Consider the following 18103-nt stretch of genomic DNA (forward strand, 5'->3'; position numbering starts at 1 on the left):
GTAACTCCAAAACAATTTTTACACTTGTTGACTATTAAGGAAAACTTGCAATCAATCCTATCCTTTTACTTATTTGATTTCTCTTTAATTATTACTTGCAATTAGTGAAAGTGTAAGTCATTAATTTTACAACAAATTTGTTTCACAAAACTAACAAAAAGTGTATCATCATTTTGTGTAATATACTAAGTACTAGCATACCGTTATAGCAGTAAAAGTGAAAGTACATTAAAAATATACATTTGTATATCAGAATTTTGGCATACGTCAACTCAAGAAAACAAGTCTTGCAGATACAGTAGATACCTAAGTGCTAGCCGTTTAGATCCGGACCAATGGTCGTACCAGCGAGTGTCGCTTCCCTTTAGATTCAATGCCTCCACCCCCGAATGCCAGAAATGCGTACCTCAGTGAGATATGAGACGCAGAGCATGTGCCCGTTTTCTCTCGACTCTCTGTTAAAAATTTCAATGAGAAGGGATGAAAAGAAAAGCGATACGAAATTGTTCCTCCCCCCCCCCCCCACCACACCCTCTGTCTCCAACCACCCCTCTCTCCCTTAGCCAAATCTTGAGTACGCCATTGTTCGGATCAAAGGATCGATAGGCTACAAATATGTGTGTTAATTAACGCAACACATCAATCTAGCCTGTGTGTATAGTTATAAATTATATAAAAAGCATCCCGTAATATCAAAAATTTAAAGTAATGTCTTAAAGTGCGTAAATTAATACACGGATAAAGTGTTACACGTTTTGTTCACGCCACTACGTACTGTGTATTCATAATATTTGAATAATGTATGGTTAATAGACGATTATAAATGGAAATAAAATAAAATGTTACACAGTAATATGTTGCTTATAATTCAAATGACATCAAAAATGTATTTGGGTACAGCAATAACAGTGTTTACACTCTTTATATAAAGGCAAGTATTACCTCACCCAAGCAATTCTGTCTAATAAGTAATATTAAGCCAGATTAAAGTCTTCATAAGTGCTACTTATGTTACGGTAAAAACATGTATGGATTAGATTTTTGAAATCTGGAAAAGTTTGTGGAATTTTCATCTTAATTGCTATCTGTTATCTTAATACCTGTGTACGAAACACGTAAGCACTAGAACTGTTTGCTAAAATAATCAAATTACCACCAAGTATCAGGATTTCGCACGATTTCAGTAACAATAATCTAAATGCTATACTAAAATATAATAATATTTCATTTACATTAAACGTATTTTCTTCAACAAATAATAATAATGATAAAATAATATACAATGACTTAAAATTAATACTCAATAAATCACATTTTATAGTGACAAGGTGAGATTTATTCAACGAATCCTTGGGTGAAATATTTTCTTTCAAATAACAATACACATTTTAGTAAATGTCACCAAAGATACCGCGTGTATAAAACATTGTCACAATTTACAAACGTGATTTCACAGCAATACTTTACTGACATAAAATGACACGTTAACCTTACATAAACGACGCTTCAATTGTTGAGGTCAGTTCCGTTAAAGGATTCAGGACCTAACTGTTAAAACAACATTTAATCTGCTTTGTTCCAAAGTAAACCATTACTTATCTATATAAGATGAAATATTTAACCTGTTTTTTTTTTTTTTTTTTACGAAAAAAATTCCCAATGCCAAGTAGTGTTATCCCGAAGCGAAGAAAAACAAAATGCTGATCCAAAAGATAGGGATTTCAGTTGTGACATCAGCCTTTGGACTTACATTGTACGTACCAAGAAGTTATAATGAGACTTCTTGTACGTACCAACTATCAAAGGCAAACGCGGGAGACCAAGTCAAGGCAGTGAATATACACATATACACCCGCCTCACTTAGCCTTACTCTTTTTAACAACGTTCAACATTGCTTCTCTAATTTCTTTATTCAATAAACCGTAAATAAAAGGATTGGTAGCTGAACTTAAGAATGCTAATTCGACTGTCACATTGTAAAGGATTCCAAAAAGTACTTTATCGTTGAAGTATTTCTCACAAATGACCATTATAACATTGGGGATGTAGAGCAGCGTGAAGGTACCTACCACTATCGCTGTCATTATTGCAACCTTGATTTCCATTTCATTAACGGATTTGTCTGCAAGTTTTGCACTGGGTGGAGATTGAATCGTTGACTTTGAATGGTGGACTCTCTCTTCTGGTTTTACAGGAACATCTTTGTTTCCATGGTGTTCCTCTCGGCAACGTGCAGAGTGTCCCGTGGTTTTAACCGATGCCGCGCACTCCTCAGACGAAATGGCAAGAACTAAGTTACTGATACTGCTTGTAGTGGTCGAGCTTTCTGAAATTCTCTCACTACTTGTAGATGCTGGGGTCTGCTGATGGATATTGCCGTCTTGCTTCTTCTTTTCCTTGGCAGCGTATTTCTTCATTCGATTTCTATGTTCTACGACATAACACAAAATAGCTACATACAGCCCAAACACTGCCAACATGCATATTACTGCATGTGGTACAATAACGAACTGCTTATGATGTGGTACAACTCGAAGAGTTCTGCATTCTATCTCAGGGGACCAATTATTCCAACCAAGCAAAGGAGGGAGATTCATAGCGGTACTGTAGATCCATGTCATAATTATAATTATAACAAGCCTCTTCTTAGAAAACATCGTTCTATACTGGATGCTTCGACAGATCCTGAGGTATCTTTCGACTGCAATGAGTAGCTGATGAAAGACGGACACAAACATCACCCCGGAGCCAATGCTCATCTTTGCCACACAGAAGTATTTTTCTGATGAGAGGTAGTTTAAAGCCGGCACATTGTCCATGAAGTACGCGTTTATAATACATACCGGTATGACTAGCAGTCCCGTGAGGAGATCAGCAACTGCAAGGCTGTTCAAGAGGTAATTTGACTGTTTTCGAAGTTTCTTAAAACGTACGAAGGCCAAGATGAAGAAGCTGTTGGCTACAACTGCTGCCAACGCTAGGATGATTTCTACAGTGATGAACGGCATGCATGTTAACCCAGTGCAAGATCGCGTCTCTGTAGACGTATTGCTTTCGTTGAAAGTCATATTATCAAAAATGTCCAAATCTTCGTCTACTTGAAATGTATCGTTTTTCATCTTGGATTCGACCTTTTATGGGAGTCAATCGCAGAGTTGTACCTACAGACAACTGTCTGGGAGCGTGTTATACTGGCTTTTATAGCAGTCTTGCTATTGATGCAATTGGCTTGAAATTGGCGGAGGAACACTATCAGTTGTCGTTTTTAGCCACGTGAGGCGCGGCAAGTCCACGGAATTCCCAGTAAGCCCATGACTTCTCTTGTCAGTGATAATTAAATGTGTTTATTTCAATGCATATTAGTTGGAATGTACAAGAAAAAGGACGGCACCGGTTAATATCTGATAATTGATGGCTTCGCAACGTACGCTTTTTATAAATCTGTTCAGTCGTGAATTGAGCTCATCTCCATCGGAAGCATACAATCAAAGATGCGGCATATTTGGCACTCGGAGTTATTATTCACAATTAGAGCACACTTACGACCAGTTCATAACCCTCTACTTCCCCCTGTGAGTGTTCGGTGGTTCTCGATGCGACAACACGTGTCAGTTTATAATGTGCTTTGGTATGACCGGGCATAGAAAACTTACCGAAAGTGGATGCGAGCAATTCCAGATATTGGCTAAAGATATAATGTCATGCTGATATCACTGATCAATAAGTAAAATAATTCATGGATAAAAACCCTGTTGCCTATAATTGTTGCCAACACCAGAACGATTTCTACAGTGACAAAAGTGCAGCGTCTCTGTCCGCGTTTTGCTTTCGATAAACGTCAAATAACTTAAAATGTCCAAACCCTCACCTAATTTCCTAATTATTATGTCCTCTTCTACATCGAATTTAAGATACGAAACTGAGTTTTGCAAATAAAAAGTGAACATGAACGAACAGTACTCATAATGTTTTCATTTTAAATTATTGATATATATTTGTCAGAGGTGATATGTACAAAAACTAACGCTATCATTGTTTTCTCTGTTCAAGAGTTCAAGACAGTGTCCCACATGAAGATTGTGTAACTCAAATTAAATATGACATGAAGTTAAATAGTGGGGGATGGAGGCTGGCAGCTTAAGTATCATACAGAAACACTGTCCATACTTGAAACTATTAATTTAATACGTAAGATTTTAAAGCTCGGTGACATGATTTCACGCCTGATTGTTAACAGGGGAAACTGGGGCTATTTGGCCCAGTAAGACACTTTTGGCAGCTCCTTAGGAAGCAAAGATATCTGGCCAGGTACTAAAATCTTAGACATAAAAACAAGGTAAGCAGCCTTTTCGACTTTTTGTGAAACACGACATAGTCTTGGTTATTTTAGTATCACTAACATTTTATCCAAAAAAGCTGATTTATTTTTGTGAAACGAGTGCCTGGATATAATATCTTAGAGAAAAGCATCTTGACAAATTTGGATAAATCAAAAGCAGATTAATAAATTCTTAAATACTATACATTTTCTAATATTAAATTAGAATATAGTGAGCATTTTACTATAATGTACTATGTTTCAGTGATCCCAGAAACGTGGTTTTCTCACTTATCCTCGGCTTGCTTCAGAGCTTCAACAACGCAGTCAAAATCTTGCACGCAGCTATCATTTTAAAAATCTGCAAGCCCCCCTTCCCCTCCATGGGGATAGACTTTCTGGGGCTGGGCTTGGGCCTGGAGCTTTCTCCTTGTCAGCCATTTTTGCCCTTTCTTAAGCTTTTTTGATGCAGTCCACACTCTTAGACTCCAAAAGTTGTTATATGGCTGTGGATGCCTCAGTGAGGATGTGTCTAAACTTGCAGGATACAATTTTCTGGACAGCCTTATATAGACTTTGGGACAGTGGTCTAAAGTGGGAATTCCATCAAGTCATAGCAATATAAATTTTGCAGCCTTGATCATGAACTGCTCTCAGGGGCAGTAACAAAGATATTTTCTGATAGTCTTCCAAGTCATCTTTGTTGATCCATCCTTCATTTCTGACCATCTTCTGACAGAAAAAAATAGATGCCTGTCAATGTAAACTTAAAACTTCTGACTGTTTTCCGGAAGACCCAGAAGACGACTTCCTTCCACCCCTGTTGCGTGGGTTTGAATCCTCCTCCAGCAGCCTTGGAGACTGAGAGGCATAAGTGGGTCATTTCTGTTGGATGGACTCACATCCATTACAGACTTGCTTTTGTGTGCGTGTTGTAGTATTCATAACTGGATTTTATCAACAACATTAAACTCTTTGTCATATCTTCATAAGGCATGCAGTTTTTGTTACCGAATGGTAAAACTCATCAAGTCAAAGGCTGCTGTAACTTTCTCCAACCCAAAACCTTCTTGTGCTTCTTTGAGTAGAGTCAAGACACTGGGATCCTCCTGTAAAATTGACATATTGTAAATATATATATATATATTCTTTTAATCAAAGTTCAATTTATTACAACTGTTGGTCCAGGAGCAGTATAATTAGCTAAAACACATTATAATGGATAACTGAAATAGTGGCAATTGATTTATAAAGGCTAGTTTTGTTTAACTTTATATAATATATACATCTCTAATTTGAGAATGCCTCTTTATTTATGATCCCAAACTAATTCCCGAACTAAATTATTACCCAAACAAGCATTCTCTTTGTATACACAAAAATCAGTCCCCATTTTTATACCGATGTCCCAGACCCTCCTTGGAGGCATACACTGGGTTCCCATGCCGAGATCGATCCATCTGGATCAGTCTAACTCCCTGGGGGTCTCACTAACTACCGAATCAGCTAGGGTAAAGATAATTACCCCCTAACAGCTTTACTAGGCGTGACAGACATTTAAGCCGGTTAAGTTGACAGCAATTAAGTGAGACTCCCCAGGGAGATAGATCGATCCAAATAAAGTGGGAATGGTCCCATACTCACACAGTCATCAGTGATCTCTGCATTAACTGGCCTGTACCTCTGACTGAAGTGAGTTATTATCAGGTGTCTGGCTCCTATCATATTAGCAAATGCTGCTGCCATTGCTGCAATTTAAAAAAAATGAGAAACATCAGTCATCCACGTTTTTATTTCAAAAGGAGATTTGTCCTTTTGAACTATACATATAATGGTGTTCACATGCGTTCAAGCTTACACTGCCTTAAAAAAGACTGATGTCAACAATACATTGGTCTAATCATATAATGAACTCTTCAATGGTCCAAACATTCCTTTCCAAGTTAAAGACAAAGAGTTCAAATATTTTTTTTTTCATTAAATTTAGAAATAATTATATACAAGTGAAGGTTGATCTGCTATTCCTGCTTCATTTTTCTTACAAAGTACATTTTTCAATATAAATAAATAAATAAATAAATAAATAAATAAATAAATAAATAAATATTTTCATGGTCTAATCACCTGGAGTGGAATGACCTTTCTCTATAGCGTTTTCCACCATGTCATTTTCCAGAGTAGTTTCATGCACTAACACATCTGCACCTTGAGCTATGCTAGCTATGCTGCCAGAGTTTGAAGTGTCTCCTAAGATGACAACTTTTTTACCGGGCTTATCTGGTCCTAGGACATCTTCTGGTTTTACCTGTGATGAAAAGGTAGGAAAAAATTGCAAAAGCCCAGTGTAAGGAACACAAGCCTCTTCAATACCATCATGTCGGGCCAAAACAGGCTGATCATTTTGATCATTTTTATAGACATTAGGAATAAAACGAAAGTTCAAATTCAGATTTTAGGCACAATCAGCTTATGAATCCAATTATATTAAATGATTAACATGGAATTTTCATGATACTTTTATTACAAAGAAGACACAAATGATATTTTTGATAACACAGTAACTGTTGGCACGTTTTATATAATACCAACATCATCACAGTCATTTGATAAAAATACCTAGGAGTCCAAGAAATGACGGTAAAATTTTCTTTTTAAAACATATTATCAGACATTTTTATTGATAAGTTATAATTTATATCTTACCAATTCCCCACTGGGGGCAGTGATAGTTTCTCCTTTCTTAATCTTTGCATACAGTGGGCCTGGGAGGATGCCCCTGGATTTCAACACATCTACATTCAACCTGGAAAGGATACATACATGTACATACATACATATATAACACTGCCCTATGCCATCTACAAGTTTTGCTGTATGGATTGCTTTAACTACGCCAAGTTGTATTTTGTGTAAATTTAACTCCTGTTGGGAAAACTTCAATGAAATACTAGTACAATTGGCAATCATCTTTTCCAGAATTTCACAAAAATGTTAAATACAAAAATTTGCCATTTTATTTACGTTCCTAAATGAGAGCGTTACTAAACATTTTATTTGGCAATATTCTATAAGCAAATTCTATAATTCTATTCTATGTGTTGACCTTCATACTTAACCAAAATGGTTGTATGATGAAGACAATATATCATGAGGTAAGTTGGTTCTGCTGTGAACACAACCAGTACCTCACCTGCCTGGCTGGCTGGCTTGCTGTATCACAAACCCAAAGCTTGGAATTCTGTGTGTAAGCCACGAGGCCTTTACGCTGACTCCACTCTCCTCCAACCTGAAGAACAAAACATAACTCAGGGTTCACACTACATCATATTTCTTGTAGCCAAAAATAGCAAGAAAATATTGTACAACACTTTTGTACAACATCAATGGCAGTTTGTTTGGCTAAAACTTTTTATAGCATCTTCATCAATAATATAGAATAAGCCTAGTATTTAGCTAAAATTTACAATCTTATGCTTTAGAGTATACAGCTACAGCTACTTGACAAACTTGATGGTGATGTCAGTAAAATTAGAAATGGACCCAACTTTACTCATTAACAATACCAGAGGTCTTGGTGTCTTTATATTAAAGCAGTCGACTTAAAAAAACGTCAATAGGTTTTTCTCAGGTCAAAATTAGTCTAGATGTGAACACAGCTTCATATCACTGCTTCAAATCCGAAGTTGTATTTTACTGACATTTTCATACATCAGAGGAACCCCATGACAAACTTACAGGTGCCAGACTCCCTGTTTATCAGCTGATATCGACATGCCTGGTTTTTCATAAGGGTGAAGTGGTCCCCTGGGGGCTTCATGGTCGACTGACCAAGTCTGAAACACAGAAGCCACAAGATAAAGAGTCTATACCTCCCAAGACAGCACTAAGCACATCCTCGACAAAAACTCCGGGATTATGAAGCTAGGGGGACAGAAACAATCTTCAAGACTGAAAGAGAACAAAGGTAGCTTATTTGGAAGTAGGAAACATTCTTGGACACCATAATTTTCAAGTAAAAAAAAAAAAACAAACTAACTTTCAACTTAAAAATCATTTCATGAAACTGATCCCTTGCTACAGAGTGCTTAAACTTAATACCAACCTCCCAGTCTTTGACACAATTACACTGTTCTCTGATAGGGATGAGCTCATGAATCACGTAATCAAATCCTAGCATGCTACGTGAGAGCTCTAGGTTCACCCGAAGAAATTTTCGTAACCCCTGTGGTCCATAGATTTCCAAGAGTCTGTCTGGGGTGCTGTTTTGACCTATAGTGCATAATAATCCAGGGAGTCCAAATACCTGGAATTACATGGAGATATACCATCAATGACTGAGGCAGAGTGGATACAATATGGTCAGTCCAACATCTCATAAGTATTATAAAATGCCCCCCCCCCCCAAAAAAAAAAAAAAAAAAATCAATGTTGTCAACTGTGGTATGTTGACCACTAAAATAAACCTTTTAAATCACAAGGAAAATAATACATGTACACTATCTTGAAACTGACTGGAAGGAAAGAAAGAATAATAACCAAGAGAATGTAAGTTTTGAAGGGTAAAGTATTGTTAATAGCCCTCAAACTTTGCCATCCTTACATGATCTCCGTGTAAATGGGTGATGAAGATCTTGCTGATCTTGCCAGGCTTGATGGTGCTCTTCATTACCTGTGTCTGAGAGCCTTCACCACAGTCAAACATCCAGCAGTCCGAGTCTGGAAGGCAATATATGTACTGGTAACAATAAATACATGTACATGTACTTTAGTTGCTAACCATAAAAAATATTCACACGTTCCTATGGGAAATTACTCGAACTTGTAATTTTGCAAGTGGACATGTACAAAATAATACACAGGTAAGAGGACAATGCAATGGCGATGTAGTGTACATTGTTTACTGCTGAAAATGACTCTTTTATTTCATTCAAAACTAAAGCAGTCTGGACATATACTATCACAGGGTCTACCAGTGTACCACGAAAAATAACGTGTATCTGTTGCTCACCACGTCTGAATATTATACAACTCGCTCCTCTGACCGGCGTTGGATAAGCCGATGCTGTTCCCATAAAATGAAGCTCCATTTCGGAAAATCTTCTTGTTCTGATGACTATAGAGCGTGCATTTCGCACCTTAAACCGTAAGTAATGTCACTACTGTCACGACTCATTCACATTGCAACCGGAAATGCAGTTTGACCCAATTTCGTTGAACTCTGACCTCTCTTGGATATCAAACTGTGACCTACATTTAGTCAACATGTCGAGTCCAAAAACGAAGAGGACCTTTTTAGGCTTCGATTTCAGCACACAGCAGGTACCGAAACCGATAATTAGCATTCAGAATTCGTGACATATAGTAAGGAGCAGCATGTAGTTATATATTTTTTTGTGATTTGCTATTTGATCGCGGAATGAACACAAGAAGGGGCAAGCACCGGCTCAGTTTTGAAGCTTGCATTTCATTCAAACTTATCAAAGTGATCGAGTGTAGATCCCCTGTCTTGCGTGAGTAGGTCGAGAGTCTGCATATCTGTTTGCAAAAGACACCAACGATATTTATGAATGTTTTCCCCCCCCCAAGGGTTCCGTCTTTGAGTGTATATACACTAGAGCCATTGGAACACGAAAAGAAATGTATTGTTGATTTACCAAGACAAAATATATTGTAGTACAAAACCTTAATTCGGTAGCTGTTATCTAGCTATATATACCTCTTCAGTAGGTCGTGTCTAAGCTCAGACTGAGTCCTTGTAAAAATGTTAGTAATAAAATGAAAATAAACTTACAAACACACAGTACTTAGTAGATTTTTCATTTTCCATTTGACAGTCATATTTTAATATGTAAATATTCTTATTATAATTGTTTTAATGTCATTTCAGGTTAAGGCAATGGTTATTGATGATGCTCTAAAAGTGATTAATGAAACGCATATCAAATTTGACACTGATTTGCCAGAGTTCAGGTAAACCTTTGGTGGTTGAATGTATTAATGGGCAACTGAAATTTATACCAGAAAGTTTATGTTATACAGTAGTCAATGGCATAGGAGATCAACTTTGTGGGATAGGTAAGCTTAACATGCTGGGTTGACTCAGTTTTTAAAATTTGAAAATTTAATTTAAGAAATATAGATTAAAAAATATATTTGATTTAAGAAATGTAGAAAAATAACTTGAGATTGATTTCAGAACTCGTGGAGGAGTCCATGTGGCAGGGGACAATGTGACGATCACTGCACCTACTATTATGTGGGTTAAGGTGAGTTAATAGGCACCAATATATGGGTGAAGGTGGGGTTGACTTACATACATGATGTACTTGGAATGGTTGCAGTATACCATTATTCGGTTCAGCTGAATTTATCTCGCACAGTTATGTAATATATATATTGATATCTTGGTGAAGATGAGTCAGTTTGATATCATTGTCTTTGATCTTGTCACACGAAGTATAGACTAATGTAATTTTATTGTGTTGTGTTTTATGGGCACTGGAGGGTAAGATCATCACATCAAGATGTTTGTTGGTCTTTTATTATGTCAATTTTATTATTATTATTATTTTATTATATTTTGTAGACATTAGACATGCTGTTAGAGAAGATGAAAAAAGATGGGGTTGACTTCTCTACAGTTGCTGCCTTGTCTGGATCTGGACAGGTGAGTCTCTCTCTCTCTCTCTCTCTCTCTCTCGTTGATGGCTCATATTTTGTTTTTTTTTCATATTGTTATCTTGAGGCCTCTTTATAATTTATAACCAATTAAAATATTAACCTATTGTAAGTACTCATCAAAAACAATTGTAGCAACATGGCAGTGTTTACTGGAAGATGGGAGCAAGACAGGTTCTATCAACACTACAGCCAAACCAGACCCTAGCAGAACAGTTAAAGGTATATTTTGTTACAAATGTGAAAAATTTCATGTAAGAAATGCATGTATTAAAAATAGATATAATGATTGGTGTCTTGTACCATAATTAAAGTATTAAGTTATTTCAAATATGCATTGCAGTCAACAGAATCAGTATCTCCCATTCAACATAAAGAAACCAAATTCAGAGGATTTTTTTGCTGTGAGAACTAGCTGTTATCTTTTTTATTTGTATAGGATTGTTTCAGTATACCTGATTCGCCTGTATGGATGGATAGTAGCACTACTGAGCAGTGTCGACAGTTGGAAAAAGCACTAGGTGGACCACAGGTGGGTATTGTGTTAGGTGTAGCTGTGTCAAGTGTGGCTGTGTTAGGTGTGACAGTGTGTTAGGTGTGCATATGTTGTGAGAATGTGTTAGGTGTGACAGTGTGTTAGGTGTGACTGTGTTAGGTGTGACAGTGTGTTAGGTGTGACTGTGTTAGGTGTGACAGTGTGTTAGGTGTGTTATGTGGGATAGTGCATAAGTTGTGAGAATTTGTAAGGTGACAGTGTATTAGGCTTGTTTTATGTGAGCTGTATTTGATAGGATATTGTGTTGAACTGGACAATATGTTAAGTATAACTGTGAAAGTTTGGTAGGGTTTTTGGGATAAAAAAAATTGTCTCTTTTTTTCTGAAAAATTTCCTTTATTTTGCCCTTTATATGTTATAGGCTTTAGCAGATTTGACTGGTGCAAAAGCATTTGAGCGATACACAGGGAACCAGATTGCCAAAATATACCAAACAAACCGTGAAGGCTATGATAACACTGAGGTATGTGGATGATAAAAATAGATAAAAAAATTCAGAAACATTTTTTGATTAATCATAATTATCTCTATTTATAACCAGTTGTCTTAGAAAAGCTAGCTTATATACATTTTTCAGTGTTTAGGATCAGTTTAATGTAATGTAATTCAATTAAATTTATTCATTTTTGATCATGTATACAACTTACTATCATGTTAATACCTTTAAAAGTGACAGCAGAATTGAAGAGCAACATTGTATTATTATTAGAATTAAGTATCAATGTGGATATCAGCTTGGAAAAGTATTAACAGTTACAAACAATGTGTGTGATAGGCTGATAGCAATTACTCCATGTATCAAAAAGAATGCAGATTGGATAAAATGATGAGATGGATTGAATAACTATTGAACTGTAACTTACAAATAAAATATTTCTTAGAGAATTTCCCTTGTGAGCAGTTTTGGAGCTTGTCTGTTTCTTGGTGATTACGCCCCCATTGACAGCAGTGATGGCTCTGGCATGAACTTGATGAATATAAGAACAAGAGTCTGGGATCCTGACTGTTTAAAAGTAAGTTGTCATTAACATGGGTTACAGTTGACTTTTTGCACTTGCTGTTGCGATAGGTTTGATATTTTGAATGACAGCGACTTTGGTGTAACAGTTTGGAAACAACATTGTGTTAGGAGTGACAAATTTGATACAACATTGCGTTAGGTGTGACAAATTGGATACAACATTGCGTTAGGTGTGACAAATTGAATACAACATTGTGTTAGGTGTGACAAATTGGATATAACATTGTGTTAGGTGTGACAAATTGGATACAACATTGTGACAAATTGGATACATCATTGTGTTAGGTGTGACAAATTGGATACAACATTGTGTTAGATGTGACAAATTGGATACAACATTGTGTTAGGTGTGACAATTTAGATACAACATTGCATTAGGTATGACAAATTGGATACAACATTGTGTTAGGTATGACAAATTGGATATAATACAACATTGTGCTAGTTGTGACAAATTTAATACAACATTGTGTTAGGTGTGACAAATTTGATACAACATTGTGCCAGATTTGACTACTTCTCTGTGTTAATGGAGAGTTATGATGAGTGTCTGGTAAGGTGTATGAGTAGTACGCCAATATTTCAAGCTTTTTTAAACACTCATGATGTTTGTATTTAGATCTGTGGAGGTGAAACTTTGGAGAAGAAACTAGGGCAGATTGTTCCATCACTTACCAATGTGGTAAGTGTTTGTTTTTGTTCACATGTGATTTTGCTTGACACCTACATGCGATAAATCTTAATATGATGACACAAATGTGGGTGGTTAGGTGTGGACAGAGACTATACCTCCCCCATCTCTATCTGTTTTTGTATGTAAACATATACATGAATCACTTACATCGATTTGCCTGTTATTTGCCAATAATGCTAGCACACCATGTTATGAAATTTGTTTATTTGATTTTTTAATTTTTTAATTGTATTATGATTATACAGGGTCCCATTTCCAGCTACTTTGTGGACAGATTTGGCTTCTCCCCTGACTGCAGAGTTATTGTATTTACTGGGGATAATCCAGGTGCAAAACTTAAAATTTTGCTTATTTCATACCTGTCCTTTGCTATATAAGTATAAAGGTATTGGCTATGAAGTAGAATTAAAGAAAAGATTTAAGACAACCATACCTGTGTATTGTCTCTTTTTCAAAAGTTCTGTAAACATAATGCTAATTTTTGATAATTTATTTGTCTTCTTCAATTAACAGCATCCCTGGCTGGAATGACCTTGACCCAAGGAGCCATTGGGGTAGGTATTATCACTTTTTCAAAAACTGAAATGCTTTTGATGACTCGTACTCTTTTAAGTTGAAGCTAAAGCAGCCATGTAACTCTTAATAGTTACTTTTCTTTAATTAAAAATTTTGGAACATGGACAGAAGTTATACTAGCTGTAATTATATAATATTTTTCCTTTACCTTTGAACTGATTTTATATCTTAACCACATAGAGAAAAAAACAATCCAATTTTATGAATTAAAAAAAAATTTACATTTCAGGTCACCCTGGGTACCAGTGACTGTGTCTTTCTGTGGCTTGTAGAACCTAAGCCGAACACTCAGGGTGTCATCTTCTCCAACCCAGTACAAACCAGTGACTACATGGCACTTTTATGGTAAAAAAATGAATTGTTTGTTTTCTTTTTTCTGTTCATTATCAGCTGCCATCACTGTGCATGACAGGGAGTGATTACATGGTGAGTTTAACTTTTATCAAACAGCCCTCAGAGAAATATTGCACTGAAAAAGCTGTCCCTTTTCCATTGTAAACACATCTTTGTAGATTATTAGTCATTGTGAGTGTCATTGAATTCTAGCTTTAAAAATGGCTCCTTAACGAGAGAGGGAATCCGAGACAAGTGTGCTGATGGATCTTGGGAAAAGTTTGACCAACTTCTTGAACTGACACCAAAGGGAAATAATGGCAATATTGGTATGATATAATGCCAAATTTAACACAAGGGAACAAAAAAATACAAAAATTCATCCAAGAAAATTCCAAAGCAAACACTTTGTCACACCTACCACAATGCCAAATTAAACACAAATTAAACACTGTCAAACCATAGAAGTAGAGAAGTATGACCAAACTTAGCACAATGTCACACGTTATGCATTACAGCAACATAATATATCACCTGCTATGCAACTGATATGAGATAAAATACTGATGCATTTTTTCAGTGCTTTGTATTATTTTCCAGGTATGTACTTTGATGTTCAGGAGATTACTCCCTCCATATCAGGGGTACATAGATTCACAGCAGACAATCAGAAGGTAGGAATGAAGCTTGTCTTAGATTGTTGAAAGAAGTAAAGGGAAATTTTGATTATAATATTAACCTTTTGGCATAATTAAGAGATTTGAGTTTATGGAATAGTGACTTAAACATAATAAATGTAATACTCCTAGAAGCAGAGAAATTGGGGATAGGACAAATGATTGCCAATAATATTTTAGCTCACTGATTAGATATTCTTGATCTGCCAGTGATGACTGATAATTTAGTTGTTTAAGGTTCACATTTTCTAGCTTTTATTTAGGTTTCTTCATTCTCTGATGCAGTAGAAGTGAGAGCTGTGCTAGAAGGGCAGTTTTTATCCAGAAGAACCCATGCTGAGAATTTGGGGTTTGCTCTAGGTCAGTACCAATGAGTGTAACATATTTAGACTAAAAAGAAAAAGGACTGATGTCGTAAAATTACATTGAAAAATTTGTTGAGTATGTTCTTAAGAAAGATACATTTAACTGACCTTATAGTTTGATATTTCATGTTTACACTAAGTTTCAAGAACACTGCATTATTGTTTCAGGACCTAGTTCCAAAATCCTGGCAACAGGAGGCGCTTCAGTCAACAAATCTTTTCTGCAGGTGAGAATGTATATTGTGAACAATGAAGATACTTGAAAAGCTATAATTAAAAATACTGACAATTTTTTTGCTGTTCAGAAAGTCTAGGGATAAAAAATCTGCCTCAGCTTTCTGCCCCCATGATGTTAAGCAGTCTTCTAGGTGGTGTCAATAAGTTTATTGGTTTTGTAGCAAATAAGCTTATGAAGGCCACTTTCATCATTTTTTCAGGTGATAGCAGATGTGTTTGCATCTCCAGTCTATACACTGGATGTGGCCAATTCAACTTGCCTTGGTGCTGCTTATATGGCTAAGCATGGTAAGTCTTTTGAGATGGTCTCTTGGGAAGTGACATGCATGTATAGCATCATTTTCAGTCATGCTATGACAGTTTAGATTATAGTTTGTACTGTAACAGTTTTACTGATGATTACTAATAGAAGCAAATTTAATCCCTGTGTTGTTCTGTGTATCTCTACTCTTAAGTACAAATTTAAGTAAGGAGTTTGTCATTTAGTTTGCCTACCGTGGTTAGAAATAATATAGCTCTTGTATCATGACTGGAAATGCAAGCCAAAATGCAACTGTTTGGGGGTGGGTGTGGGTGGAGGCAATTGCATTGTAATGGAACAGGGGGAGTTATTCCAAATAAATTTGTGTTTATGTGTTTTTAAATGATATGTGCTTTTTGCATACTTTTTTCTTTTACTATAATGTCTTATAAATAATAACCAAGTTTTAGAATTAAAAAGAATATTGTATCTATAATGTATGGTTTTGATATCTCTAGGCTGGCTAGGTGGGGACAAAGTGGTCAGTTTTGATGAGGTGGTCAAGGGGGCTCTGGACTATGTCCTTGCAGCAGAGCCAGACACAAGTGTCACAGAGGTTAGTTTAATATTTCTTATCAGATTGCAAAGGATTGTGTTAGGGGTGGGTGGGGAGGGGGTGGCAGAAAAGTTCAAGGGACTTTGTTGTGCAATAGTGGAACTTTTGTTACCTGGGACAGTTATAGAATTTTTTTCTGCATGTGATATTACTGTGAAATCAACAATTTATTTGCTTGATTTTAATACTGCTCTGGGAGAATTTGTTTTATTTATTGGAAGATGCAGTCAAGTTTTTTTTTATTCAGAATCCTAGTATTTTTTATCAGGATAGAGCCAACTGTAACACAATTTTATATAGGGTTAGCCAGCCTTGTTATAAGTAGTGCTCGGAGCCTCCTAATATTGGATGTTTTAATTCTCTTTAGATGTATAACACAATGGCTGATAGATACAGAAGATTGGAACAACAGATTGCAAAGGAACAGGGAGCAGACTACTAAAGTCACTGACAGCAGGACCCATTTCACAACAAAAACCTCGTCTTTCACTGGAATTAATTTGGTCCAGGTTAATTCTGTAATAATTCGCTAATAATGCCTTTTGTTTTTGGTCAATATCCTCATTTTAGGAGACAGTTTTTATTTATCCCAAACAAGCTCAAATTTTCTGTTTTTTAGTTCATACCAACTTATGGCTATTTTTTTTCTTTATGTGTGCATGTGTCTAATGACATTTCAACTTTATTGGAAGTGCTTTATACCAAATATAACACTTCGTGGTGTCATTACTGAAATGGTGTCCAAACTAGGCGGTCTCTTTTGGACCGCAGATAATTATGTTGAAACATTGAGATAAAATATCTGACTATTGATATGATACAGTTATCTCTGGATAAGGAAGAGAGTGCATTTATTACATTATATTATATGTTCATAATATTTTAATTGTTAATTGAAAGTATTACAGTAGGCCATATTCAAGGGGAAAAACAATTTAAAAAATGCACTCCATATATATATATATATATATATGAAACTGCTAATTGCACTTCCATGTTGATTTCTATTGAGATGTGTCTAGAAATATTTATGTGGCAATAACCTATTACTGACCCATCAAGACAGATATTAAGTAATTTGGTAGAAGACATTTTTCTTTTTACAGGGAAAACTGACATTAAGTCAATGTTGGTTATTATGATGTAAAGGCTCTCATATGAGAAAGAGGTTACTGGAAACCATTTTTTATGAATTTAAACACTGCCATACGGAAAAATATTAGATGTTAGATGCTAAATTAACTTACTGACACAAGATCAAATATATTGTTATAATTATATTATCATATGCTTATAAACAAGATCAGTGGTCTATTTTCAATGATGTATTTTTAGATGTAAGATGTCATATGATACACATTTCTGACATACGCTCCTAAAGTTATGTCAGAAGGATATTAATCAGGGACTAATTAACTTTGGTTTTGATTACACTTACAATAAGGAGCAAAACTATATGTATATATTTATATAATTGAGCTTTTTTAAACATTTCAGTAATTTATCTTTTTGTGAAAGGATTATGTATCAAACAATTCAGATTTACAATAGTAGTTTCATTTCCGCAATTCAACTTGATATGATTTAAATGTATGCCATTGTGATTACCAAAAATATTGAATTATAAATGATGTCAATAAATTTAGTTCATTTTGCAGGCTGTGTGCAACAGCATGCCATGTAATACTCTGTCAAAGTAAACTGCAAATGCAATATTCATATCAGTTAATTTCATTTCTTTAATGACCAAGTTTTGCTTTCAACGTGTTAAACCTAATCTCTCATACTTT

General features: G+C 35.6%; 3 protein-coding genes across 4 annotated transcripts; 1 reads left to right on the plus strand and 2 right to left on the minus strand.

Annotated features, from left to right (window-relative positions):
• Positions 1–1789: 1789 nt before the first annotated feature.
• Positions 1790–3798, minus strand: LOC106170361 (tyramine receptor Ser-2-like). Its single transcript, XM_013550205.2, has one exon. The coding sequence runs from the start codon at positions 3118–3120 to the stop codon at positions 1858–1860; it is 1263 nt and encodes a 420-aa protein (XP_013405659.2). The 5' UTR covers positions 3121–3798; the 3' UTR covers positions 1790–1857.
• Positions 3799–3958: 160 nt separating this feature from the next.
• LOC106170380 (zinc phosphodiesterase ELAC protein 1-like) lies at positions 3959–9528 on the minus strand. Of its 2 annotated transcripts, XM_013550226.2 has the most exons (9): positions 9328–9527; positions 8920–9035; positions 8422–8622; positions 8055–8152; positions 7510–7605; positions 7023–7122; positions 6444–6624; positions 5964–6067; positions 3959–5428 (listed from the first exon to the last, which is right to left on the minus strand). In XM_013550226.2, exons 1-9 carry the CDS (start codon positions 9404–9406, stop codon positions 5327–5329), a joined length of 1077 nt encoding a protein of 358 aa, XP_013405680.2. In that variant the 5' UTR covers positions 9407–9527; the 3' UTR covers positions 3959–5326. The 2 variants fall into 2 exon arrangements, with proteins under 2 accessions (XP_013405680.2, XP_086874566.1); XM_087018440.1 differs by lacking the exon at positions 7510–7605 and having other exon boundaries at positions 9328–9528.
• A 24-nt stretch (positions 9529–9552) lies between these two features.
• LOC106166284 (xylulose kinase) lies at positions 9553–18032 on the plus strand. The gene is made up of 19 exons (XM_013544789.3): positions 9553–9638; positions 10207–10289; positions 10516–10585; positions 10906–10986; positions 11133–11219; positions 11437–11529; positions 11915–12016; positions 12435–12566; positions 13194–13256; positions 13514–13595; positions 13782–13822; positions 14074–14189; positions 14391–14506; positions 14778–14851; positions 15118–15214; positions 15388–15446; positions 15657–15744; positions 16216–16313; positions 16681–18032. Exons 1-19 carry the CDS (start codon positions 9582–9584, stop codon positions 16753–16755), a joined length of 1614 nt encoding a protein of 537 aa, XP_013400243.2. The 5' UTR covers positions 9553–9581; the 3' UTR covers positions 16756–18032.
• The last annotated feature ends 71 nt before the right edge of the window (positions 18033–18103 follow it).

Source organism: Lingula anatina, chromosome 7 (genome assembly GCF_051362555.1).
Source record: "Lingula anatina isolate TDL-2025a chromosome 7, LinAna3.0, whole genome shotgun sequence".
Taxonomy (NCBI): domain Eukaryota; kingdom Metazoa; phylum Brachiopoda; class Lingulata; order Lingulida; family Lingulidae; genus Lingula; species Lingula anatina.